Source organism: Mauremys reevesii, unplaced genomic scaffold (genome assembly GCF_016161935.1).
Source record: "Mauremys reevesii isolate NIE-2019 unplaced genomic scaffold, ASM1616193v1 Contig153, whole genome shotgun sequence".
Taxonomy (NCBI): domain Eukaryota; kingdom Metazoa; phylum Chordata; order Testudines; family Geoemydidae; genus Mauremys; species Mauremys reevesii.
The window spans coordinates 62,685-89,619 of NW_024100775.1; the positions used below are offsets into that span (position 1 = coordinate 62,685).

The 26,935-nt window shown below is 51.1% G+C and overlaps 1 protein-coding gene across 1 annotated transcript; it reads right to left on the reverse strand.

Annotated features, from left to right (window-relative positions):
• On the reverse strand, positions 1–26,885 carry LOC120393148. The gene is made up of 12 exons (XM_039517738.1): positions 26,639–26,885; positions 24,466–24,602; positions 23,364–23,461; positions 19,719–19,814; positions 18,395–18,474; positions 16,879–17,002; positions 16,131–16,262; positions 14,119–14,223; positions 8,044–8,193; positions 7,257–7,411; positions 6,733–6,877; positions 1–618 (listed from the first exon to the last, which is right to left on the reverse strand). Exons 2-12 carry the CDS (start codon positions 24,599–24,601, stop codon positions 601–603), a joined length of 1,239 nt encoding a protein of 412 aa, XP_039373672.1. The 5' UTR covers position 24,602; positions 26,639–26,885; the 3' UTR covers positions 1–600.
• Between the last annotated feature and the right edge of the window lie 50 nt (positions 26,886–26,935).

Consider the following 26,935-nt stretch of genomic DNA (forward strand, 5'->3'; position numbering starts at 1 on the left):
TGGGAACGAAAGGTAGATTTATTTGAAGAGATTCTCACTTCAACAAACATCTGTAGCTGAAAACTAAATCTGAAGAAATGTCACATCAAGAATCCACAACATTCCATTTAGAGTCTGGCACTTTGACATTTAGATTTAAAGACTAATATTACGCACATCATGATGGAAGCCTGTAAGCAGGCATCTAAACAGGCTCTCTTGCCACCTTCAGCTAAAACCCACAATCCAAACTATGCCACACTCAGATGGCCAACACGTTCTTTAACGGGTGAAACATTTAGCACTATGGAGAGTCAGAATAAGGAGCCAGCTGCGTGTACAGAACAGCAAGTAATTTTGATGCTGCCAACTGCCTTTGCTTGCTTCAGAAACCAGTTTTTAAAGACAAAAGGGATGATCCACTTCCCTTTTACTTTTTGCTTTTTTCAAATGCAGTGGATTCCAATTACAAGTCCAGTTCAAAGGCGAAAAGTTGTAGTGAAAGTGCCTGAGAGGGGTCTATTTTCACTACCGAAATTCAGTGCAAATGTATGAAGCTTATTTCCTAAAACTTTTCCATTCTCTTCTTCCAATATTGTCTGTTAATTTGTAAGCCATTAACTAGCACCAACCTTCATCCTGAAAAAAACAAAAAACAAAAACAGTTAATATCAAAATAGTTATATATTTTAGTCTTGTACAGCTTTAGAATTTAGTCTATATGATACTTTAAACTTTTCAGATGTTGTTCTTTACAGTACCTTCAAGAACAAATAGTTTTGTATTAAAAAGTCAGTAGATGTTAATTTTTTAAATGAAAAAAAATTACCAGATGTCTAATAATAGCATACAATAGAAATATATTTTCAATTGATTCCATGTTAAAGCAGTGTTCATAATATTTCCCTAACAATAGAAAAAGTAGGAGAAAACATGCATTATGGCTATAACAGGGGCTAGGGCTAATTAGTAAGCAGAGTTAGTAACTGCAAGGACAAACAATGAAAAAATTTTATTTACATAAAAGAACCAAACTATTCCTGGGTCCCCCATGCCCCATTCCTCACTATAAAATAAAGCTGAGCTGAGGAATTCCTTTGGAAGTTCCCCCCGTATCAGGAGTCAACATCTACATCAATGTATGTAAGCTACATTTTTAAAGAGGAATATTAGTTTCAGTTTCTAGTCATATTGAATATAATCTTGGTTAATAATGGCTACTGCAAATACCTTGTAAAGTACTAAAGTCCTTATGAAATCAATTTCTGAACCTCTTTGTGATATATACTAAAGAGAGCAAAGCTATTCAGGGGAGGAATTTGATTAGTTTGATGAACAACTAGTACATGTCCCCATATGGAACAAAATCTTATATTTGCTTATAATCTTTGTGTTATGCATTTATTTTTCACCCAAAGAACACAATATGATTTGTTCCTTCAATATTAAAATAGAGACATATGGAAGTAATGAAATAGAGATTAGATTTACGTTAGATATCATTTTTCAATCAACTTCATTTAAAAGACTGAAAGAACACAATGTTCAAGTCTGTTGTGTTTGCAGAAAAACATTATATAGAAGAAATCTAGTATATTAGTGGTTAACCCAACAATGATGTCACATGCAACATTTCAGTTCACGTCAAGAAAGAAAAGGTTAGAAGAAATAAGAACCTGTAGATTATATTCTCAATTTGAATTTAACATGGTATAATTCTACCCTGTTCGCTCAAATAACTGAATCAGAAGACACCATCTACATATTTTTAAGTGGAAGAAGATATTTTTCTATTACAAAATATGCCTTTCAAGACCCAGTTTAGATTTTGTTTCATCCATTGGTAGTTGATATGTTCTTGGAAATTGGAGCTTCCGGGATCTGGATTTCTAATGTAAGAACGGAACAGCAGAAAAAGGAGAGAACACTAATTGAATAAAATATGTTTGCAGAAATAGAAGAAAAAAATTAATAGTTTCTAAAAGGAGAGCTTATAAATGAACTAAGATTAAATTTAGGCTATTAGGAAGCCATTTTATGGCAACATGCATTAAGCTGTGGTATTCTCTACCGGGGAAGTGGTAGAACCCTTACTACTTGGAAATTTTAACAGTAGCAAGAGCAAGATATTATAAAACATTGTTTTTCTTTGTAAAACTTCCTCCAAAATACACCAAAAACTTATGTCCCACACTTTCAAGAAGTTAAAATATTCATTGGGATTGTGTGGTGTGTGTTAGGAACCTGTTAATACCAAGGGGGAAAGTTTTCGCCTTGTTTGGGATCAAATCAAGTATTGCTGTTTTATTGATACTCAGAGGAAGCAACCAACAATGACAAATTTTGGGGGACATCATATAATATGAAAACAATTTCTCATCTGTACATTTTTCTCTTTAGACATGAGGGATAAGGTGTTGCTGAGGGGGGAAGGAGTTGTACAACTCCACAACCTTCTTTTTGGAACGTGCTGTTTTAAAAATAAAGATTTTTTAAAGGTTTCTGTTTTCAGGAATTCTTTTCTACAGTTGCCGAATATACCAAGTAGTGAGAAGCATGCATAACGTGTAGGGAACTTGTGAATTCACTGCCGCAGGTGGTTATTGAAGTAATAGTACAGACACATTTCAAGAAAGACAATTATAAGCTACACCATTTGTTACTTAGGAATTCTAAGAGAAGGGACAATGAGCTATGATACGTCAGATGTAATATGACAACCTCAGGAGTCAAATTTTCCTCCTGTTTCCCTCCCCACATCCATGTATACTTTTGCACAACTCAACAGTGGTAGTACAGGATGCAAAAAAATCTGCATGGTAACTAGACCATTCCCCCATAAGTCAATGTGAAGCATAGGTTAAACTTCCTTATTATATTGCAAAGTAGTGTTGTTATTTTGTTTAGCAAATGAATTAAGCTGTAAGTGTATAAAGCAATTGACATAGTTCTATTCTAAACACTTACTATTCAACAAACTGATTTTCTCAATACATTACTGATTTCTATATAACGACAAAACGCTTGTTCCAGCAAATGCAATAGACAAACAGTTATCTATTAACAAACATAGGACAAAGGCAAGCTGCCTTTTTAATACTAGTGTTCTTTAATACAGAATAGATTTTCCTGGGCGTATCCAACAAGCATTAAGTGAAGTAACAGGGTCAGTGGAGAAAGCAGTCCTTTTAAGTTGCTTTATAAAAACTTCTACATTTTTGCTTGTGATAAATTTTAGAGAAGTAATTCTAAACACCATCTTCATTTAATGACTAAATGCCATCCCTTTAGTGCTGCATACACGGTATTTTTTTCTGACATCAGCTACATACAAGAAAAGTCTCAGTCATCTAAACAACCTTTTTTTTCTCAAAAAAAGGAAATACTTATATCTTGGGCTTGCTTACCTATTTTTCTTCAAAACTGCCAATGGTATAATTGCAGCAACTGCACCAAGAACTACTTTAAAAAAAAACCCCAAACCAAAGAACAATTTAGTAACAAAGTTGAATAAAACATAACATTTTGATTTCCCTAGGGATAAAGAAATGAGATTCTTCGCTCCCTTTTGTTCCCCAATATTGTGCAGACACATTTCAGATAGAATCACAGCAGACTGCCTAACTCAGACAAATATTGTGAAGCGAAAACAGCTAAGAGCAGGAATACAGGCTTCTCTCCAGAGAATGGCAGTGCTTTTACATGGCACCACAGCACGTTAGCTTGCTAAACGTGAGTGATGACGTATGCGGAATAAGCCCCTTGCTACATTTCCATTCACAATCATAGTCATGTGGCTGAGGGTATGGCTACACTTGCAGCTGTACAGCACTGGGAGTTAAAGCTGTCTTCGTACAGCTGAGTAGGGAAAGCACTGCAGTCTGTCCACACTGACAGTTGCCAGCGCGCGGTTGTGGCCACATTTGCAGCATCTGCAGCGGCATTGGGAGCAGTGCATTATGGGCAGCTATCCCAGCGTTCCAAGTGGCTGCAACGTGCTTTTCAAAAGGGGGGGTGGAGTGTGACAGGGAGCGTGGGGGAGAGAGAGTGGATTTTTGGAGCCAACACTGTGTCAGCAGCTGCCTTGCAAGTTCCAACCCCCTCCCCTAGCCCTCTCTGACTCACTGAAAGTGAACAGCACCTCTTTGTCTTTTTCTCACAGACCAGATAAGCACCCGCTCGCCGAAACGGACCCTCCTCCCTCCCCCTCTATTCAAGCAAACACTAGCTGTGGGCCTTCCAAAGGGAGCCCTCTGCCTCTGCTCATTTACAGCAAACAGGAGCTGTGTTTGTTTTTTTGATAAGCAGCTCCCGGAGCCCAGAGTTTACAACAAAACAAAGAGCGGAACCTTCACTTAAAAGGGTTATGGGAAGCTTCCGGAGATCAGTCACTGCATACTAAGATTATTCCCTGTTTACACTGGTGCCCCAGCGCAGCAGCAGCAGCACAATACTCTTTATTCCTCTCGGGGAGGTGGAGTACAAGCAGCGCTGTAGCCACGGAGATACAGCGCTGTATGTGCCTTGCCAGTGTGGACGGGGAGTGAGTTACAGCGCTGTTGGTGGCTTTATTGCGCTGTAATTCTCAAGTGTGGCCAAGGCCTTAGATAAAGTGAAAAGGAGGTAGGGCAGCTGTGTAACCAATCTGGTCTGTCACTGACAGGAATTGTCAATGCCTAGCATGACTCTCTTGATTATACTGGTCAGAAGTGCCAGCTGAGCTGAAACCACTGCTCAGCTCCACGCGTGTGATTTCATGCAGCATGGCTGAAGCCTGGTCTACACTACAAAGGGGGTTCGAATTAGGGTACGCAAATTCAGCTACGTGAATAGGGTAGCTGAATTCGAAGTACCCTAATTCGAACTACTCACCCGTCCAGACGCGGCGGGGTCGAACTCCGCGGCTCCCCCGTCGACTCCACCACCGCCGTTTGCAGTGGTGGAGTACCGGAGTTGACCGCGGTGCTTCCGGAGTTCGAACTATCGCGTCTAGATCAGACGCGATAGTTCGAACTCCGAGAAGTCAAACTCACCGCGTCGACCCAGATGGTAAGTGTAGACTAGCCCTGAGTGTGAACGTGGATTTAGGCCTTGGCTACACTTGAGAGTTACAGCACAATAAAGCCACCAACAGCGCTGTAACTCACTCCCCGTCCACACTGGCAAGGCACATACAGCGCTGTATCTCCCTGGCTACAGCGCTGCTTGTACTCCACCTCCTCGAGAGGAATAAAGAGTATTGCGCTGCTGCTGCTGCGCTGGGGCACCAGTGTAAACAGGGAATAACCTTAGTACGCAGTATCGACTCATCCCACCCCCCTTTCTGGCTCAGGTTACAGCCTCAGGTACTGACCCTCACCTAAAGTCATCCCCTGCTCTCCCATCCCCCATGCAGACAGTCCCAGTAAAACTAAACACCATTTCCAGGTCAATCCATCCCTCTCCCTACAGCGTCACAGGGCTATAGATAACAAAATGAAATTCACCAAAGACAAATGTGAGGTGCTACATTTAGAGAAGAAAAAGCAAATGCACAGATACAGAATGGAGGATAACCAGCTGAGAAGGATCTGGGAGCTGTGGTGGATCACAACCTCAGCATGAGTCAGCAATGCGATGCTGTTGCAAAAAAAGCAAATGCAATTTTAAGTTGCATTAACAGAGGTATAGCCAGGGCCGGCTCCAGACGCCAGCATGCCAAGCGCGCGCTTAGGGCGGCAATGAGAGCCGCAGGGGGCGCGCTGCCTGTCGCCGGGAGGGCAGCAGGTGGCCGGCGGACCTCCCACAGGAGTGCCTGCGGAGGGTCCGCTGGTTCTGCGGCTCCGGTGGACCTCCCGCAGGCATGGCTGCGGATGCTCCACTGGAGCTGCGGGACCAGCGGACCCTCCGCAGGCACGTCTGCAGCAGGTCCACTGGAGCCGCGGACCAGCGACCGCCAGAGCGCCCCCCGTGGCGTGCCGTCCTGCTTGGGGCGGCGAAATTACTAGAGCCGCCCCCGGGTATAGCATGCAAGTCATGGGAGGCGATAGTACCACTCTACACAGTGCTGGTTAGGCCTCAGCTGGAGTACGGTGTCCAGTTTTGGTCACCAATGTCTAGAAAGGATGTGGAGAAACTGGAAAGGATCCAGAGGCGAGTGACAAAGGTGATCAGAGGGATGGAACACAAGCCATAAGAAAAAAAGGCTGAAGGAACTGGCTATGTTTTGTTTGGAAAGGAGGAGATTAAGGGGGGGACTAGATAATGGTCTTCAGATACTTGGAAGGCTGCCATAAAAAAGGATAGAGAAAAGTTGTTCTCTCTTGCCACAGAGGGCAGGACAAGAGGCAATGGGGTCAAACTACAGCACAGCAGATATAGATTAAGCCTCCGGAAAAACTTCCTAACTGTAAGAAGAGTAGGACGATGGGAAAGATGCCTAGGGAGCTTGTGGAAACTCTTTCGCTGGAGGTTTTCAGAAGGAGGCTGGAGCCATCTGTCCAGGGTGGGTTAGAAACAAGAAGTCCTGCATTGTTGCAGGGGGCTGGACGAGCTGACTTTGCGATCCCTTCTCACCCTGTGATTCTATGAGTGCTGCTGAATAGCACCAGGAGAGCGTTTCGGCGTGTTCCGGCTCGAATATAGCACTGGCTAAAGTCACACTCTCTCTCTCTTTGGCCCAATGACTATACCCCGTGGGAGACTGAGAGACCCCCTCAGGCCATGATGGTGACACACGGCACTCCTTCCCTTGCTGCAGGGGCTGGTACTTACGGCCAAGGGGGGGAAGCCAGCCGGTCTCTCAGAGAGCTGATGCCGTCGCCGAGCCGGCTCCTGCAGCCTGCTGACCAGCTCCCTAAGGATCTTTTCTGTGCTCTTGGGCTGGGATGTCAGCATCTTCCACATCTCCGCAGCAACACTGCAAAGGGAGAGAGCCAGTGGCACCCGATCAGAGCCCTGCCAGCCTCCTGCACCCCTCGGCACTGGCACGCCTGCTGGGTCTCCCCTCACCGGCCGGCCCTTTGTTGCTCTCCTGCTCCTGCAAGGACCCCGTTGGCTGGTGCAGGTTACATGGGGCCAGGTCTGAGTGTCAGCCACAGGAGAAGCTGAGGGATGCCGTACAGGGTTTTGCAGATTGGCCTGTGTCCAGGGCAAGCCAGCCTGCAAAACCCTCCAGGAGAAGCAGCAGCTCTGCAGGGAGCAGGAGATCTCTGGAGGGTTCTGCACTCCCCTGTCTCCGGCAGCGGGACCAGTCCGGCTGACCCAGAGTGCAAGTGGTGGTAGCCGCAGCCCCGTACCTGTCACATGACAGTGAGCAGCCCAGCAGGGTTCTGACCACCTCCTCGCTGAACTGGGAACCCAGCAGGAGAAGGGCCCTGCGCAGCTCCTGCCGGGCAAGTGGCTCGCTGATGGAGTCCAGGTGGTTATGAATGCTCCTCACAGCCTCTGACACCTGGAAGGGAAATGGGGAGGTGGGGGCCTTGGCTTCCTCGCACGGCTATTGATCTGGGGAGCCAAGGACCTGCTGCACCTGAGAGCCATCTGCCCTCCCAGAACCTCTTCACCAGCCCCAGGCCTAGAACACAGCACTAGTTCCCAGCCTATCGATTCATAGACTGCAAGGCCACAAGCGGCCATGGTGATCACCTAGACCAGGGGTAGGCAACCTATGGCACGTGTGCTGAAGGTGGCACGTGAGCTGATTTTCAGTGGCACTCACACTGCCGGGGCCTGGCCACCGGTCCAGGGAGATCTGCATTTTAATTTCATTTTAAATGAAGCTTCTTAAAAATTTTAAAAAATGTATTTACTTTATATACAACAATATTTAGTTATTTATTATAGACTTATAGAAAGAGATTTTCTACAAACATTAAAATGTATTACTGACACGTGAAACCTTAAATTAGAGTGAATAAATGAAGACTTGGCACACCACTTCTGAAAGGTTGCTGACCCCTGACCTAGACTGACCCCCTGCATTTCACAGGCCAGAGAACTGCCCCCCAATAATGCCTAGCATCCAGAGACAGAGTCTCCCACGGATGGGCTCCCCCAGCACGGTGTTCTCACTGCAGCTCTTACCCTCCCCAAGCTGAGGCCGGGAACCTCCAGGATCATATGCAGCATGTTCCTGGCCGTCACTGCGTCATGGACGCTGGAGTCTCTCATGCCGTTGATAGCAGTGAGGAGAAAGTCCATGCCTTCAGACGGGTCGAAGTACTTCCCAAAAATCTGAAACAAACTGCCAGTGAAACCCCTTTTGCTGCCCAGCGCGGATCCGGTCAGTGGCCTAGCAGCCAGGACTGGCCCGGGCAGGAGTGCAGGCAAACCCCACTCTTCCGGGACAGGCCTGGGTTACTGCACCTGGGCAGCACAGTACCCAGCCAGCAATCAGAAGCTGTCATGCATGGCAGAGGCCAGCGTGGCAGTGCACGGGGGCACAATACTGCGCTGCACGGATACACTGTCTAGTGCTCAGCAGGGGCTGGTGCTCATGCGCAGATGCAATGATGCCTTTTATTGCATTAATCTCTGAGGAAGCTCCCAGCAAACCTGACAAGGAGCTGGGATCAGGTTTGGATGAGCCCCAGTGCTTCTTGGGATGTGTCATGTAAGGAGGCATATTGGGCTGCATTAGTAGAAGCACTGCCTGCAGATGGAGGGAAGTGATTATTCCCCTCTATTGGGCACTGGTGAGGTCACATCTGGAGTATTGCGTCCAGTTTTGGGCCCCATACAAGAGAAAGGATGTGGACAAATCAGAGAGAGTCCAGCAGAGGGCAATGAAAATGATGCGGGGGCTGGGGCACATGACTTGATAGCAGCCTTCACTACCTGCAGGCGGGTTCCAAAGAGGATGGAGCTCGGCTGTTCTCAGTGGTGGCAGATGAGAGAACAAGGAGCAATGGTCTCAAGTTGCAGTGGGGGAGGTTTAGTTGGATATTAGGAAACACTATTTCACTAGGAGGGTGGTGAAGCACTGGAATGGGTTACCTAGGAAGGTGGTGGAATCTCCATCCTTAGAGGTTTTTAAGGTCAGGCTTGACAAAGCTCTGGCTGGGATGATTTAGTTGGGTTGGTCCTGCTTTGAGTAAGGGGTTGGACTAGATAATTTCCTGAGGTCTATTATTCTATGAGGTGGAGTGGGCCATAGGCAGGTCTCTGTCCCAGCTGGATGGGGTTAGTCACATCCTGGGTCTGTCCCTTCCCCCTGACTCCTAGGGTGTTAATTTCTGACTCCTGATAACTCTGGGCACAACAATCCCAGGAAGCACTGACTGTAGTTACCAATGTGATATTGCTGGTGTTGGTGACCCAGAAGGCTGTCTCAACTTGACTGTCGTTGAGGGGCTGCCAATACGCTGCACCAAGCTTCACCGGAATTTTGGCTGACCCAGGGAGGGGAAACAGACAACAGGCAATATAAATCAGACCTTCGGTTAGCAAACGGGAGTTTTGCAAGGAAGTTTAGAGAGGGTGTGTGAGAAACAAGTACATCTAACAAACATACTCTAAACTCAGGCCAATAACCTGTTCCCCCATCCCTCCCCCAAACTAAACAAACTAACCCCCCTGGAAGAGTAAAAATAAACCAGGCAGAAGGGCAGCAGCAGCGTGGGGCTCTCCAGTTGATTGCACTGAATGCAGCATGTACGATTACCAGCCCTGTGGGCAGGTAGCATATGTGGACATTTGGCCCAAGGAGCTACTGGCCATCGGAGACCAGAGGGGCTGAACTGGTGGAGCCAAGGGAGACAGTGAGGTACATAGAGGAGACTTTTAGGGATGCAGTAGAGTAGTCCCACCCCCAGTCTGCCAGCCTCTGTGCTGCTGAGGAGGGTGAAAGTTTCGGGGAAGGAGAACATCGAGCTGGGGCAGAGGGAGACGATCCCACAGTTGGGACCCACCTTCCAGATGAAGTCATGATGTCCTCTCACACTGAGGCTACCCCTCCTAAGGCGGGAATCCCACTTACAAAGAGAAGCCAGGAAATAGTAATGGGGGATTCAATCAATAGACATATAAACAGTTGGGTTTGTGATGACTGGAAGAACCGCATGGTAAATTGCCTGCCTGGTGCAAAGGTTGCAGCTATCACGAGACATCCAGACAGACTTATGTGCAGTGCTGTGGTATGTAGCCTAGCGTTTAAATCAGCCTCTGTATGAGATAGCTAATGTGAGAGTGAATTTTAAAAAAGTCTCCAGATGTGATCCCTGGTAAGCCTGACTTCAGTACTATAGGAAAGAACAGAATTATCAGACATGTCGGTGAACACAATTTGTTGAGGCAGAGCCAACATGCCTTTTATAAAGGGAAATCATGCCTCACCAGTCTACTAGAATTCTTTGAAGGGGTCAACAAGGATGTGGAGAAGGGTGATCCAATGGATATAGTGTACTTGGACTTTCAGAAAGCCTTTGACAGGGTCCCTCACCAAAGGCTCTTAACCAAAGGAAGCTGTCAAGGGATAAGAGGGGAGGTTCTCTCATGAGTCGGTGGTTAAAAGATAGGAAGCAAAGGACAGGAATAAATGGCCAGTTTTCACAGTGGAGAGAGGTAAATAGCGTGGTCCCCCAAGGATCTGTGTTGAGACCAGTGTAGTTCAACATAGTCATAAATGATCCAGAAAAAGGGTAACCAGTGAGGTGGCAAAATTTGCAGATGATACAAAATAACTCAAGATAGTTAAATCCAAAGCAGCCTGCGAAGAGCTACAAAGGGATCTAAAAAAATGAGGGACTGGGCAAGAAAATGGCAGATGAAATTCAATATTGATAAATGCAAAGTAATGCACATTGGAAATCATAATCCCAACTATACATACAAAATTATGGGGTTTAAGTTAGCACTCAAGAAAGAGATTTTGGAGTTATCGTAAATAGTTCTCTGAAAACATCCAGTCAACGTGCAGCGGCAGTTAAAAATGCAAACAGAATGTTGGGAACCATTAGGAAAAGGATAGATAATAAAACAGAAAAATATCATAATGGTTCTATACAGTGGTGAGCTGGAGCCGTTTCCCACAGGTTCCCAAGAACCGGTTGCTAAAATTAGACATCCGTGGAAAACCGGTTGTTAAAGGGCCAGGAGGTGGGCAAAGAACTCCGGTCCGCGGGCCGGACCATCCTGTTGCTCCCAGGATTCCCAGCTGGGGAGGCTGAGGTTCCCCTGGCCCCTCCCCCGCTTCCCACCAGCTGCAGCGTGGCCAGCCACCGGCACCAGCTGGGCAGCTCAGCTGAGCTCGGGAGTCGTCCTGCTGCCGCTTTTTGAGTAGCCCGGCAAGTGTGGGGGGGAAGGGGGCTGCTGCAAGCTCCAGGGCTGGCCAGAGGAGGAAGGGAACAAGTGAGGCAATTGGCCCAGGCCCTGCAGGGGCCCCCGGCCCCACGAGGATGTCTCCCCCAGGCTCTCCCCCGCTTCCCCCACCCCGCAGAGCCGCAGCATGGCCAGCAGCTGGGCAGCTCAGCTGAGCTCCTGAGTCGTCCTGCTGCTTTGAGCTGCTGGCAAGGTAAGGTACGATGGAGGCTGCAAGCTCCAGGGCCGCGGGGGGGAGGGCAAGTGGGGCAATTTGCCCCAGGCCCTGCAGGGGACCCCGGACCCTCCTCTGCTTCCCTCCCTTAAATCAGAACTTTTTATAGGGAACCGGTTGTTAAGATTTTGGCAGCTCATCACTGGTTCTATATAAATCTATGATGCGCCGAAACCTTGAATACTGCGTGCAGTTCTGGTCGCCCCATCTCAAAACAGATATACCAGAATTGTAAAAGGTGCAGAGAAGGGCAACAAAAATGATTAGGGGGATGGAACAGCTTCCATATGAGGAGAGATAAAAAAGATGGGGGGCAAGTCTACACTTCAAACACTGTATCGCCGTAGCTGCACTGGCGCTGTAGCGTTTAAGTGAAGATGCTCCTATGCAAACAAGCTCTTAATCCACCTCCCCGAGAGGCGCTGGCTAGGTGAGTGGGAGAGGTGCTCCTGCCGACAGGGGTGTGGATTTTCACACCCTGAGCAATATAGTTATAACAATATAGGTCTGTAGTAGAGACCTGGGACTATTTCGTTTAGACAAGAGATGACTAAGGGGGGATATGATAGAGGTCTATAAAATCATGACTGGTATGAAGAAAGTGACTAGGGAAGTGTTATTTACTCTTGCACATAACAGGAGAACTAGGGGTCACTTTATGAAATGAAGAGGCAGCAAGTTAAAAACAAACAAAAGAAGGTATCTGTGCACACAATGCACAGGCAACCTGTGGAAATTGTTGCCGTGGGATGTTGTGAAGGCTAAAAGTATAATTGGGTTCAAGATAATCAGGGCATGTAACCCCATACTCTGCATGTCCCTAAACCTCTGACTACCAGAAGCTGGGACTGCATGTCAGGGGATGGATCACTTAGAATTTCCCTGTTCAGTTCATTCCCTCTGAAACATGAGGCACTGGCCACTATCTGAAGACACAATACTGGGCTAGATGAAACATTGGTCTGACTCAGTATGTCCATTCTTATGTGAGTTATGAAGAGTAGAATATGGATAGAGGGTAAACATCAGGGTAAACTCCATGGCTTGCAGGACTAAGAATAATAAGGAGGATTTCTTTAAAAAAAGTGTATTAGGAACAAAAGAAATCGTAGCAGTGGTGTAGGCTCATTACTAGATGGAGACTGTTTAAAAGGTTGCAGAAAAGGTGGAAGTGTTCAATAAATATGTTTTTCATGTTGGAAACCCCATGTCAGTGTATTTAGGAAGGACAAGGGTCTCCAGTGCTCTTACATTTTAGCAGCTGCATGAAGGAGAAGAGGTGGTGAAGTCCCTCCACAGCCGATTGGCAGATCTCCTGCTCCTGCTCCGCAGAGCAGAGTGAGACACCCCACCAGCTGGCCCAGGACTCTGAACTCCTCCACTTCCTGACGGAGAGAGGGAGCAAAGGGAGTCACTCGCCCCTGCAGACCTAGCGCAGCGAGTCCCCCTGGCATTGCCCTAGCAGTGGGTTAGAACAGGGGGAGGCAGAGGCCACCGCAGAGAGACTGGAGACAATGAGAGCAGGAGCTGTGGGGCCCATCACCAGGGGCTGAGGAAAGCTCAGCAGGGATGGAGAAATCTGGGCAGCAAAGTCAGCAAACGTTACCCCCGAGTGGGGACCCAGGTAACGAATGAACTAACGTCCAGTCTCCATCTCAAGGGCAAGTTGCTAATCCCAGCCCCTTCTGCCATCCCCCTCCCTTCTTTACATAAGAACATAAGAACATAAGAAAGGCCGTACTGGGTCAGACCAAGGTCCATCTAGCCCAGTATCTGTCTACCGACAGTATCTTTGACCTCAGGCCCAGGAGCTTGGGGTCACCTTGGACTCCTCTGCTCTGCATTCTGCCTCTCTCACTCCATCCTGGAGCTCCCCAGAGCCCTCCCTTTCCGCGCCGCCCCCAGCCTGCCTGCTCTCTCCTGCCGGCTCTCTCCTGCAGCCTTGTCCTCTCGTCTCCCCCTCCTGCAGCCCCTGCACTGGCTCCCTGCTCTTCCCCACCTGGCACCAAGCCCCTTGCCCTCCTCTCCCGGGGTCTGCACAGCCTCCCCACTCCCACTCCCCAGTTCTCTGGCACCTTTGGCCCCGCCCATCTCTTTCACTGTGTCCCCTCCCACCTCCCTCCTTCTGTTCTGCTGCCCCAGCCTCTGGGGGCACATCATCCGAGCGCCCCCCTCCAGCTGCCAGAGGGGAAGCCCTTCCACAGGGGGGATGGAGCAGCTGGAGCAGCTCAATGGCCCTGAGCATGCAGAGCAAGGGGCGTTCATCTGGCAGCCTGGCAGGAGCTGATGCCAAAGCATCCCACAGGTGTCTGACAAAGGGGGGTGAACAGATACCTGGGTTCACAGGCTGCTCTCAGGGCAATCCTGTGTAAATGCACTGACCCTTCGGAGCAGACTTTGGTGCTAGGGGAACAGCGGGGAGAGTCCTGGACAGAATGATGGGACTCGACCCAAATCCCACTGGAGTCAGAGGACAGACCCATCGACATCAGGGCTCGTTAGATTGGACTCCTACTGAGGATCTTGCTAAGTCACTATTCTAGGCCTGCGTTTTCCATGCCAGGTCGTGCTGCACCGCGAGGCTGCTCAGTGTAGTTAGGAGGTGGCCAGGGTCACAAGCTGCTCACCTGGAATTTGCGCTGAGACCCCATGAGTTCCATAAGCCACCTGATCCTTCCCACTGCCCTCAGCCGCTCATGTGCCTCCTTGGATGTAGTCCAGGGGAGCAGGACCTGAGAGAAACAAATTGGGACAATAGATGCTTAACACAATATTAACAACAAGGGGGCAGGAATACAGGCTAGACTAGGGAGAGAACAGGTAAAAGACAATTGAGGTCAGTTAGATGTATTCAAGTTGGCAGAGCCTCATGATATTCACCCTAGATGGAGCTAGGCAAAGCAATCGCTGAACCTTTAGGAGGGCTGAGGTCCCAAAGGACTGGAGAAGGGCAGACACAGAACCTGTCTTCAGAAAGGGGAACAAGGAGGCCCCAAGGAATTATAGACCTGTCAGCCTTACTTTGGTACCCAGAAAGATACTGAACAAGTTATTAAACAGTTTGTAAGAATCTAGAGGAGATAATAGGGTAATAACGAATAGCACCATGGATTTGTCCAGGACAAACCATGCCAAACCAATCTAATTTCCTTCTTTGACAGGGTTACTTGCCTATTGGATGGAGGCAGGCAGTATATGATGATGTATATGAAGTTTAGTAAGGCTTTTGACACAGTCCCACAAGACATTCTCATAAGCAAACTAAGCCAGTCTGATCCAGATGAGATTACTATAAGGTGGGCGTCCAACTGATGGAAAGATCGTACTCAAAGAGGAATTATCACTGACTCGCTAGCAAACTGGGAGGGTGTCTCAAGTGGGGTCCCCCAGGGGTGTGCCTGGTCCAGTACTAATCAATATTTTCATTAAGAACTTGGTTAATGGAAAAGAGAGGATGCTTGTAAAGTTTGCGGATGACACCAAGCTGCAAGCACTTTGGAGGACAGATTAGAATTCAAAATCAGCTTGCTAAATTGGAGAGTTGGTCTGAAGTCAACAAGATAAAATTCAGTCAAAACAAAAGTGACGTAACACACTTAGGAAGGAAAAAAGCATAAAAACAAAGTGGGGGATAACCGGCTAGGTGGCAGTACTGCAGGAAAGGATCTGGGGGTTATCATGGGTCTCACACTGAATATGAATCAACAGTGTGATGCTGTTGTGAAAAAGGGAAATGCCATTCTGAATTGTGTTAGCTTGGAGCTCTGTGTCCAGTTGCAGGCACCATGCTTTAAGAAAGATGTGAACAAACTGGGGCCAGTCCAGAGGACAGCGACAAAAATGATCAGCAGTTTAGAAAACCTGACCTGTGAAGAAAGGTTGAACAAACTGGGCATGTTTCATCTTGAGAAGACAGAGGGGGCACCTGTAACAGTCTTCAAATACGTTAAGGGCTGTTATACAGAGGATGGTGACAAATTGTTCTCCATGTCCCCTGGAGGTAGGACAAGAAGTAATGAGCTTAATCTGCAGCAAGGGAGATTTAAGTTAAATATTAGGAAAAAGTCTAAGGGTGGCTAAGCACTGGAACAGGTGACCTAGGGAAGTGGTGGACTCCCCATCATGGAGGTTTTAAAAAACAGGCTGGACAAACACTCAACAGGGACAGTCTAGGAATGCTTGGCCCTACCTCAGTGCAGGGGGTGGAGTAGATGACCTCTTGAGATCCCTTCCAGCCCTGCACTTCTGTGATTCCCTCTTCCCAGGTTCTGGGATTGAGGAGACCGAATCTCTGTTAAGGACATTTCCCTCTTTTGGGAGCACAAACCACCCACAGAATCTACTTCCTGTGGCCCCAGAACTAGAATGTTGGGGGAATCTAGCTCCGGGCTTTGGCCAGGTTGGTGGGGCCCATGGTGAACACAAAGGAATGCCAGGTTCACATGAGGGCTCAGTGGAGAACACAGCAGATCCCGCCCACGCTCCTCCACCCCCACCCCATACAGACGTTTTTCAGATATAGTGGGGGCACTTGGCCCTCCAGCCCAAGAACCTTTGTAGAGAACGTACTCTGAGGAGCCGAAGGCACGGGGGTGTCCCATGCTTGGGATTAAACAGAGCCTTGGTCCCTGAGACCCACCCCACCTACAGGACTAGTCCCCTTCCTGCCGCCATGCCTCCAGACCTCCAAGATGATTTGCAGCACCAGAAGGTTGGGCTCCTTATCCTCGCACACCAAGGCCTTCAGCATCTCATCCATGGTTTTCAAAGTCTGCGTGCAGAGCAGAGGAGAAACCAGAGCAAGTGGAGTTACCCAGCCAGGTGATGAACCAATGCCCTGGCGTGTGACACCCCCCCAGGTCATAGCAGCCCCTGGTATTACAGCTCACCCACTCACTTGTACCCGCAGGGGACCTACTACAAACTCCTCCTGGCAACAGGGCCCCACCTGTCTTTGCTCTCCCCAGAAAGCCCACTGCACACAGTCTATCCCACTGGGAGAGTCAGACAGGACTCCACATTTGGAGGGCAGATTTCCAGCCAAGCTTTGGCTCCCCTGGCCTATGTGCACCTGAAGCAGCCGATCTCAGGCCTGTGCCCCCAGCCACGCATGAGGGATGAATGTGCTTGTGAAGGGAGTGTCTGTTCCCCACTAATTGTCGGTGCATGTGAAGGATAAATGCCTACTACTGCTACCCTAGGAGGGAGTTACTCCTTTATCTGGGCCTGTGCTTTGGTGCTGCAGGTCCTGCGCTGAAGTCCTGTCGGGGAGCTGTGATCATTACACTCTTATGCCAGTGCCAGGTAACCCAGGGGACAGTACACGAGCGAGTGGCAGGATTCCCACTCGGTTTGGGACGGCTCAACATGGCCGGTTTGGGGCTTACTTTGGTGTAGAGAGCAGCCTCCACCTCCTCCATGGTGTGTGCTGGAGGCAGGGAGAAGATGCTGGAGAAGCAGGTGGTGAGCAGGGTGGGTCGTGTCAGGATCAGCACCGGTAGCTTCACTTTGCTAAGAGAAGAGACACATGCGCATTTGGGGTCTGAGGCGGGACTGATGTGCTAATATTGCCCTCAGGCTCCCAGGACATGGAAACACCTGCGGGGGCTCCAGCTGGCCGGTGGCAGATGAGAACAGGCCAGGGGGTGGTGGAAGGAGTTGGTGCTGCCTTCTCTCATACCAGCAGGCAGGGACTTAGTGTAGCCTGCAGCTGTCTGCTGTGACCCCACCAGCACTCACCGGCTGGGGCAGAGATCGCTGCGCTTCACCGAGAAATAACATCCTGCAAATGGCATGGACGGGAGACTAGAGCCTGCTGGCACCAAAGCGCCTCTGAACCCAGCGGCCACAGTGCAGAGGAGCCTGCCAGTCCTGCCCCGCTGGGGCAAGAGACCCTCCCACCACAGCCGTCTGCACTGTGGCTGCACAGTCCAGGCCAGCACAGAGATGCTGCATCAGCCCGTTGCCGGGCAGAACCGAAGCAGGGATCTAAGCTCTGCCCCTGCCCATTGCTCTCAGCCTGCTGGACAGGGCACACAGCTGTGTGCAGGGGGGCAGGAAGGTGGGGACAGCCCAGACAGCATTAACCTCTTCACCCCCACTGCCAGAGCATGGCCCCAGCACATGCAATGAGGTGCCAGGTGACTACTTCAGCTGCCCCTGCAGGACAGAGCTGCGCCCCTCGTGGCAGGCGGCATCCAGTGAGGAACAGCTACGCCCAGTGCTGACGCACATCCCGCCCCTCTCACCCCGCAGAGACGCAATCATGGCCAATGCCGTTGCCTGCCCGTGGTCAGGAAGCCAGTGCTCAGTGGGGAGAGTTGCTCCAGCTCCTGCCCCACCTCCCCTTCCCATTCCTGGGGAACTAATTGAGCCAACAGCGAGAGCCCAGCTCCAGCCCGCAGCATCCATCACCTTCCAGACGCCTGATGGGCAGGCTTCTGGGAAGCTCAGAGCAGGGCACTAGCGGCACTGAGAGAGAGTCCACCATGGCACAGGAAGTGCCAAGTGCCAGGGCTCAGCCTGCCCAGCCTCTCAGCCACTGGGAGTTGCTGAGCTGCCAGTGTGACGCAGCTGGCACTGACTCCAATCGCTCCGCTCCAGCAGCACCTAACTGCCCCTCTCCCCTCAGAGGGGACTGGTCCTGCCTCCCACGCCCCCTCCCCCATATCTTCATAAGGCCACGTGGAGAGGTCACCAGGCACCGAAGGATCCTCCACCACCTACCCACTGGTGCCAGTCCACATGCACCAGCACCATCATCTGGTGCCACATTTCCTGGGGGAATCAGAAGATGGGGGAGGAGCAGAGGGGGGAATGCCCTGGAAAACTGGCCATGCCAAGTGGCTGGCGTGTCTGGCTGCACGTGGCACTGGCTGGGGCTGGGCCGGGCAGGCTGGGTACCTCAGCTTCATGATGGCGAGCATTGCTTGCTGACGCATCACGCCGGTCAGGGAGTCGACGGACTCGTGATCAATCAGCTCCTGAGGAGACAATGTGGGGAAATGCCAGCTGGGCTCCAAGCTCCTGCAAGGCTCCGACAGGGGATCAAAGCGCAGGGCCTGCAACACGTGGGCTCAGCAGCCAGGTCGTCCTACTGCTGGCTTGATGGTGTGCAGGGCTCCAGCCAGGGAGCGCAGTGCAGGGCCTGTGCTCAGTGTCCCAGTGTCACGTGCCAGTGCTCTGCAAAGGCTCCATCAGCATTAGCACCCAAGGACTCCACCTGAGATCAGGCCCCCTTGTGCCCGGTGCTGCACACACACAGTGAGAGCCAGTCCCTGCCCCAGAGAGCTCACGAGCTAACTAGACGAGACAAGGCATGGGAGGGAAATTGAGGCACAGAGGGGGAAGTGACTTGCCCAAGGTCTTACTGCAGAACTGGGAGTAGAACCCCGGTGTGCTGAGCCCAGCCCACTGGACCACCCACCAGCCCACGCTGTCCCACGTTCAGGGAAGGGAGGTTAGCTCTGGAAAGCTTTCTGCAGCGCTGGAGAGCAAAGACTTTCCAAATCTACGGAGCAGATTTGTTGCTAATTCCCTAGTGGGCACTGACTGCGGAGTGTTGGGGCTCTGGGCAGGGAGACTGGCGTACACAGAGCGACCCGGTGACTTGGGAAGCTGGGTGCAAGGGAACAATCTACATTTCAATACAGTTATATGTTTAGGAACAAAGACGGCAGGCCACACCCACAGCATGGGGGGCTCTAACCTGGGAAGCGGTGACTCTGGAAAAGACTTGGCAGTCATGGTAATCAGCTGCCCATGAGCGCCCAGTGCGAAGTTGGGGCCAAAAGGGCTAATGCCATCCCAGGATGTACAAACAGGGCAATCTCCAGTTGTTAGAGAGGTTATTTTCCCTCTGTATTTGGCACTGGTGCGACCGCTGCTGGGATCCTGTGTCCAGGTCTGGTGCCCACAATTCAAGGAGAATGTTGATAAATTGGAGGGGGGTCAGAGAACAGCCCCAAGAGTGACTGAAGGACTGGGAAACATGCCTGATAGTGACAGACTCAAGGAGCTCAATCAGTTCAGCTTAACGAAGAGACAGTTACAGGGTGACTTGATGACAGTCTGTAAGTACCTACAGGGGAAGCAAATACTGGATAATGGGCTCTTCAGTCTGACTCAATCCAATGATTGGCAGCTGAAGTTCGAGAAATCTGCAAAGATCTCCAGGCCAGTCACTAAACCCGCCAAGTAACACAGCCCCAGTGTGTGTTTTACTCACCTTTATCTTCTCCACTAGCAGGGCTTTGTCCATAAAAGCAGGCAGGCTTCTGAGGGTGCTGATGGAATCCAAGAACTTGAGTTTCTTGGCCTCGTCCTACGCCCCGCAGAGATTAGACACAAACAGGAAGGTTAGCGTGGAAAGGAGCTGCCAGTGGGAGAGATGTCAGAAAGCTTCCCCCCAGTGCTGCTCAGGCTTTGATATCCCAAATGGCAGAAGGCCATTCATCCGGCAACAGGAGTGACTATCTGGGGAGGGCAGGGCAGCTCTGTATGAAACCGGACCAGAGAGGGAGCAGATCTCACGGGGTAGGTGTCCAGAGAGGAACTGCAACATGGCAGCTAAGCAGCCAGACAGTGTTAGTAGGGGCTTGACAGAGTGGGAGGAACATCTGGGTGGGACACCCTGACACCCCAATATTCGCCACTGTCATGTCATTAGGATATGTTTTGTACAAAGTACATATTGTAAGGTATTGTAAAAGACTTTATCTGCTAGACATTAATGTCTCGTTGGATTGTATGTGCTATCGCTGTATGTGCAGTTATGAAGTTCAGCTATGTATGTGTTCCTGAAACACGTTGTGAGGTTCAAAACAGCCTATCAGATACAACAGTAAAAATGCCAAACAATGGCTTCTTGAGGAAATGCACACAAACAGCATAGAAACCTCTTCGAGATAACGCTACACAGTGGGAACTGTTGGACCCAGGTCGCAGCAAAGAGTTTTCCAGCAGGTGGGAAGAGGAGATAAAGGGAACAATGACATCGGGGACCTCACGCTCCCTGCAATAAGACACCTGGAAACACCTGAGGGACAAAGATTGAACTATGAGAAGTGATGGTCTCAGGCTGGAGAGAGATTCCTAACCTGTGTAAGAAAACCTGGGAAATCCAAGCTGCACAGCAAAGAATCTTAAGAATCTGCCAGCCTGAGAATTTGCTAGTGTAGATCCTATCTATCTAGTGTGGAAAGCTTAGTTTGTATGTTGTGTTTATTTACTAAGGTAATCTGCTTTGTTCTGTTTGCTATCTCTTAGAACCACTTAAAATCTACCTCTTGTAGTTAAGAATCTTATTTCTTGTTTGTACCATAACCCAGTTTGTACAATTAGTAACTGGGGGGAGGGGCAAAGAGTTGTGCATGCCTCTCTCTCCACATCAAGGGAGGAGGCAAATTTCATAAAACCTTTGGGTCTGTACTCCAAAGGAGGTGGGCACCAGAGTACTGGGACAAGCCCCTTCAGCTGAGTCTTCCCAGAGCTGATCTCAGGGTCTGTGTCTTTCTGCAGCTGGGCGTGGCCCTGCCTGAGTGTATGGCTGAAAGTGGCTTGTGAGCCGAGCCCAGGGCCGCCCAGAGGATTCGGGGGGCTGGGGCAAAGCAATTTCAGGAGCCCCTTCCATAAAAAAATAGTTGCAATACTATAGTATCATGTATTTGGAAATGTAAAAAATAACCTGTGAAATACATTCAAAAATTAATTTTTAATAATTTGAAAATACACCTCTACCTCGATATAACGCTGTCCTGTGGAGCCAAAAAGTCTTACCGCATTATAGGTGAAACCGTATTATATCGAACTTGCTTTGATCCACTGGAGTGCGCAGCCCCACCCCCCGCAGAGCACTGCTTTACCGCGTTACATCCGAATTCGTGTTCTATTGGGTAGTGTTATATCGGGGTAGAGGTATACACGAAATACATGATTTTAAAACATTCAATGCTTTAATGTGTGTGTCATAACTATAAAGGGAAGGGAACTGCCCTCCTGTGTACAATACTATAAAATCCCTCCTGGGCAGAGACACTAAAATCCTTTTACCTGTAAAGGGTTAAGAAGCTCAGGTAACCTGGCTGACACCTGACCCAAAGGACCAATAAGGAGACAAGATACTTTCAAATCTTGGGGGCAGGGAGGAGGCTTTTGTTTGTGCCCTTTGTTTTGGTGGTGTTCGCTCTTTGGACTAAGAGGGACCGGACATCAATCCATGTTCTCCAAATCTTTCTGAACAAGTCTCTCATATTTCAAACTTGTAAGTAACAGCCAGGCAAAGCATGTTAGGTTTAACTTTGTTTTCTCAACTTGTAAATGTTCCTTTTTGCTAAGAGGATTTACCTCTGTTTGCTGTAATTTTGAACCTAAGGCTAGAGGGGGTTCCTCTGGGCTCTATGAATCTGATTTCCCTGTAAAGTTATTTTCCATCCTGATTTTACAGAGATGAGTTTTACCTTTCTTTCTTTAATTAAAAGCCTTCTTTTTAAGAACCTGATTGATTTTTCCTTGTGTTAAGATCCAAGGATTGGATCGGTGTTCACCAGGGACTTGGTGAAGAAGTCTCTCAAGACTATCTAGGGAAGGGAGTTAGTATTTAGGAGTGGTGGCAGCAAAACCAGATCTAAGCTGGTAGTTAAGTTTAGAGGTGTTCATGCAGGTCCCCACATCTGTACCCTAAAGTTCAGAGTGGGGAAGGAACCTTGACAGTATATATACATTTGCAATTACATAATGGGCTGTCGCTGGGTGATGGTGATGGTTGGTGCCAATGGGCCGGCGCTGCCTGGGGGTGGCGCTGCTGTTGCCCAGGGCTGGGTGGGGAGCTGGGCTCAGGGTTGGGGGGGCCTGTCAGGAGGGTGTCCAGCTCAGAGGGGCTTACCATGCTGCTTACTCCCACCTCCCCACTCTCCCAGAGCCTCAGAGCGCGCCGCGTCCAGGAGCTTTCCTGGCCCCTGGACAGCACTGCAGCAGCCTGGCTCCATCGGGACCTGAGCTCACAGCCCCGCCCCCTTACCATGCAGCTCTGAGCAGGAGGTGCTCAGGCCATGCCTCCTTACCATGTGGTTCTGAGCAGGAGGTGCTCAGGCCCAGCCCCCTTACCATGCAGCTCAAGCAGGAGGTGCTCAGGCCATGCCTCCTTACCATGTGGTTCTGAGCAGGAGGTGCTCAGGCCCAGCCCCCTTACCATGCAGCTCAAGCAGGAGGTGCTCAGGCCATGCCTCCTTACCATGCAGCTCAAGCGGGAGGCGCTCTGGCCCCGCCCCCTTACCACGTGGCTCCAAGTGGGAGGAGCTCAGGCCCCGCCCAAGCCACGCTGCTTTAGCTCTGTCCAGGGCCACTCCTGGAGGCGGTGCGCTGAGGCGCCGGGGGATGGGGGCAGGCGGAGGGAGCCTCCGGCATTCTCGTGGGGGCCTCTGCGTGGCCCGGGGCCTGGTGCAAATTGCCCCACTTTTCCCCCCCTTCTGGGTGGCCCTGCCCAAGCCCGGCAAGACAAGGTAAAAGGGGCCCAGGCTGGCAGAACAGGCGGGCTCAGTGGTATCCCGATACATCAGGTGGCACCTCAAAGGGGCTGGAAATTGAAAGTAGACAAATTCAAACTGGAAATGTACGTTTTTAACTGAGAAAGTAATAGACCATTGGAACAACTGAGTAAGTGGCATGGTGGGTGACCTTTTGTAACTCAAGGCAGGACATTTTTAAGATGCTTTAGTTTAAACAGGAATTATTCGGGGGCTGGTCTCTGGCCTGTGTTATACAGGAGGTCACAGTGGTCCCATCTGGCCTTAGAATCCATGCATCTCCCAGAGAAGGGCGGATGGTGCATGTGGACAGGGCACTAGCTGACAGGTCAGAGGAGGGCTCTTAGTACCTGTTCATTGCTCCTGAGAAAGGCGTTGATGTAGTCCAGGGCCTCTTTCTCCTCCCAGTCTAGCCTCATCAAGCAGGCGTTACAGTAGGCTGGTGAATCTGATCAAAGACAGAGCGGTGGTAATACCTGGGTCTGCCAAGCTGCAGGCTGGGTGACAGAGATCTTAGAGAAAACCCTTACCCCTCACTCCCGCCCCAGCAGGGGAGCAGCCCCGATGCACAGCAGGGTCTGGCACAGCGATTCCTGGATTCCTCACCTCTTTGCTGCCCAGCCCAGCAAAGATCCAGTCAGAGCCCTGGTTCCCAACAGCCACCCCACTTCCCCGCCCAGCATGCAGGCTCAGTCTGGGGATTTGGAGAGCGTCACATCTGGAAGGAGGGATGATGTCAGGCCATGAGTGGTGTCCCAACTCTCCAGGCCATTGCTGGAGGGGGCAGAGGGACTGGCAGTGAATTGGTCTGGTCCTCGTGTAGGAGAGGGAACAGTTGCCCAGTCTGTGTGAGAGATGGGGACCCAGAGCCTGCCCGTTCTGCTTGTTCTGACTGCCTCTCCTGCCACCAACAGCCAGCCAGAGCCATCGGGTGTAACCTGGGCAGGCACTGGGCTCCCATCGTCAACACTCCCCCCCAAATGCCCTGTGCTGGGACATGCAACAAAGGAGCCAGCAGATGGGGCTGCAACACCAGGGGGCATCTTATGCTCTGGCCGGTGCCCTGCAATCCTAGGCTTTAACAACCCACCCTGCACCAAGCAGCCCCTTCGACGGGTGGAAAATATCTTCCAACCCTGCAGCGTGACAGATCAGGGTGGGCGATTCAGTCAGTCTCCACCCCATGCTTCAGCTGCCGTTTCTAATGCCCCAATCAGCTCTAGAGGCTGCAGCTGCTGCCAGCAGGAGGGGCCATTCCCCCCTGCCGGGGTTTTCCTGTCTCTCCATCTCATGGCAGCCCAGAGCAGTACAAGGTCTATGGACCTTCTCCCCCCAGTGACACCCTAGTCCTGCCACCCAACCCCCAGAGGGGCCAAGCCCCACCGCAATGCAGGGCCATGGCCCCGGCCATTTCGGCAGCCCCCTCCGCCCACCCAGGAGGCGCCCACTCACCGGCACGGAAGGGATGAGGCACACACAGCTCCTGCTTCCGCTGTGGGCTCTTTCGCCAACTCTTCCGTTGGGGAGGTTTCGTCTCCTCCCAGGCACCGATGGGCTTTGAGGGGGCCTTGGGGACTTCCTCAGCCATCCTGCAAGAAGCCAGGACAAGGCATTGCTTGTGAGTGACGAGAGGCAACTGCCCCGTTCAGCATCAGGGCCAGCCCAATTATTTCTGTTCCACCAGCGCCTACAGATGCCAGCTGAGATCAGGGCCCTGTTGCACCAGGTGCTGCAGACAATCCCTGGGCCACAGGGCTCAGACTCTAACTAGCCAAGGCAGCCAGCAGGGAAACAAGTGAAGGGATGTGCTCAAAGTCACCCAGCCAGTCAGCAGGACAGGCAGGATTAGAACCCAGGTCTCCTTATGCCCAGCCAGCACCCCATCCCGCAGGCCAAACGGCCTCCCTGGGTCACTCCCACCTCTCCTTCTGCTGGTTCACAAGCTGCACAGCAGACAGGCTGGATCCAGCCACTCAGGATTCTTCCTGCCCAGGGAAATTACCCTAATCCCTTCCCCCAGGAATATTGGGGCCATGGCAGTTCCCAGGTGGGCGAGGCCAGGGGGGTGGGGCAGCTGGGGCGGGCTCGTGAGCAGCAGGAGTTGCTCCCCTCCCCGTGAAAGGGCAGGAGCAGAAGGTGGGAGCAGCAGAGAGGCTGGTACCTTCTCTTCCAACGTGCCCAACCTCAATTGCATTTATCCTGACCACCCCCTGCAGAGCAGGGCCTGGCTGCTACCCCCCACTGAACAGACAGGGAACTGTGGCACAGAGGGAATAAGGGACTTGCCCAAGGCTACGCAGACTATCTCTGGCAGAGCTGGGAAATGGCCATGGGTCTCCTGGGTCCCAGGCTGGCACCTTCTCTTCCAACCTCCAGCCCCCTTTGTCCCTGGTTCAGTGTGAGCTGTGAGAGCTCTCTGGGGCACAGGAGCTGGCTTGTGCCCAGATGGAACAACGTTGCCTATTGCACAGATCTCACTTTTCCCAAACATTGAAAATGCTGCTAAAACCATACCAGGGCCCGCCAGGATCCCTGCAGCTGGTCATTGCAAAGCTGTGAACTGTTCCCTGGCCTCCCAGAGTGGGGCAGTGGGAGAGGGTGGGGCTGGCCCAAGGCCCTGCTGGATGGCGGCTCATGTGTATGGGATCCCAGTGCTACAAAGCTGTGTGCCAGGGGCCACGCTTTCTGGGGGTTTCACGGCTCATCTCTCCAAGGCCTGGGTGGCAGCAGCCGCTGGAGAGCATCCCAGGCCTGATTCCCCCCATGATGGGTCTCCTAAATGGCCCCTGCTCTGGGGGGCTCCATTCCTCACTCAATGTCTCCTGCTGACTCTCCAGCAGCTACACAGCAGGTGTCCTAATGCAGCCCTAGCCCTGTCCAGAGCTCAGGGGCACTGTCCTGGCATCGGACTGTCTTGGTAAATAGAACAATGGCTCCTGGCAACCTGAGAATGCCTGTTCCCCTGGCATCCTCAGTGCCATTCCCTATAGAAGTGATGGGGTCAGCAAAGGTGATGGAGGTGGTCAGGCCTAGCTCGCTAATGACATTCCAGGTGCAGGGGGCGAGGTGCAGAGCCAGGGAGGAGATTGGGGAGGCAGGAGTGGGACATTGTGATGTGGCGCGGGCGGGAACTAGCTCCCCACAGCTGAATGCTCCGCAACACTGGCGGATTCAGATCCAAACCTAGATCAGGCTCCAAATTCACAGCTGGCCCCTCCCCCCGATCCAGAGCGGCTGAGACCAACAAACACCAGATCCTGGGGTGGGCTTCCCCCAGAGACAATCTCGTGCTTGGAAGGGAGATGCCCAGAGCCGGCAGCTCCACCACTCACGCTCGCAGCTGCCTGGGAATGAGCCAGGATCAGAGCATCGGATAGCGCGCAAAGCCCAGATCAGCACCCCCAGGCCTGCGAGGGACCCGCACCGTCTGGGGGTGGTTGATTTCACCAGAGAGGGAGCTTCCCACAGACTCTCCAGCTCCCTCACCTCTCATGCTTGTTCCCATTTGCCTTTCATCACTGCCACATGGACCAAGTTGGCCACTAGGTGCCTCCCTGTCTGGACACTTGCCTGGCCCCATCATGGCAGTGGCTGAGCAGAGGTGGCCAATAGAAGATTCTCCTACCTGGAGTCAGGAGTGGTCAGAAGACTGCGTGTATATGGTCCACCCACTTTCTGCTGCCGGTGGCAAAGCTGAAACGGCTGGCTCAGCGTTCCTCAGCAGCACGTGCCGGCTCTCGCTCTGTCAGAGCCAAGCCTGGCAGTGAGGGGATGAGGCTGTGCCAGCCAGCAGGGGGCATGTCACAATGGGCAGGCGAGTCACAAGCCAGCCAGTGTGTGACTCCCCAGCCATGGGATGCCCCAGCCCAGACTAGTTCTGGCCTTGCAGGGTTTAAGAGCCTGTCCTTCCCCACCAGGGTCA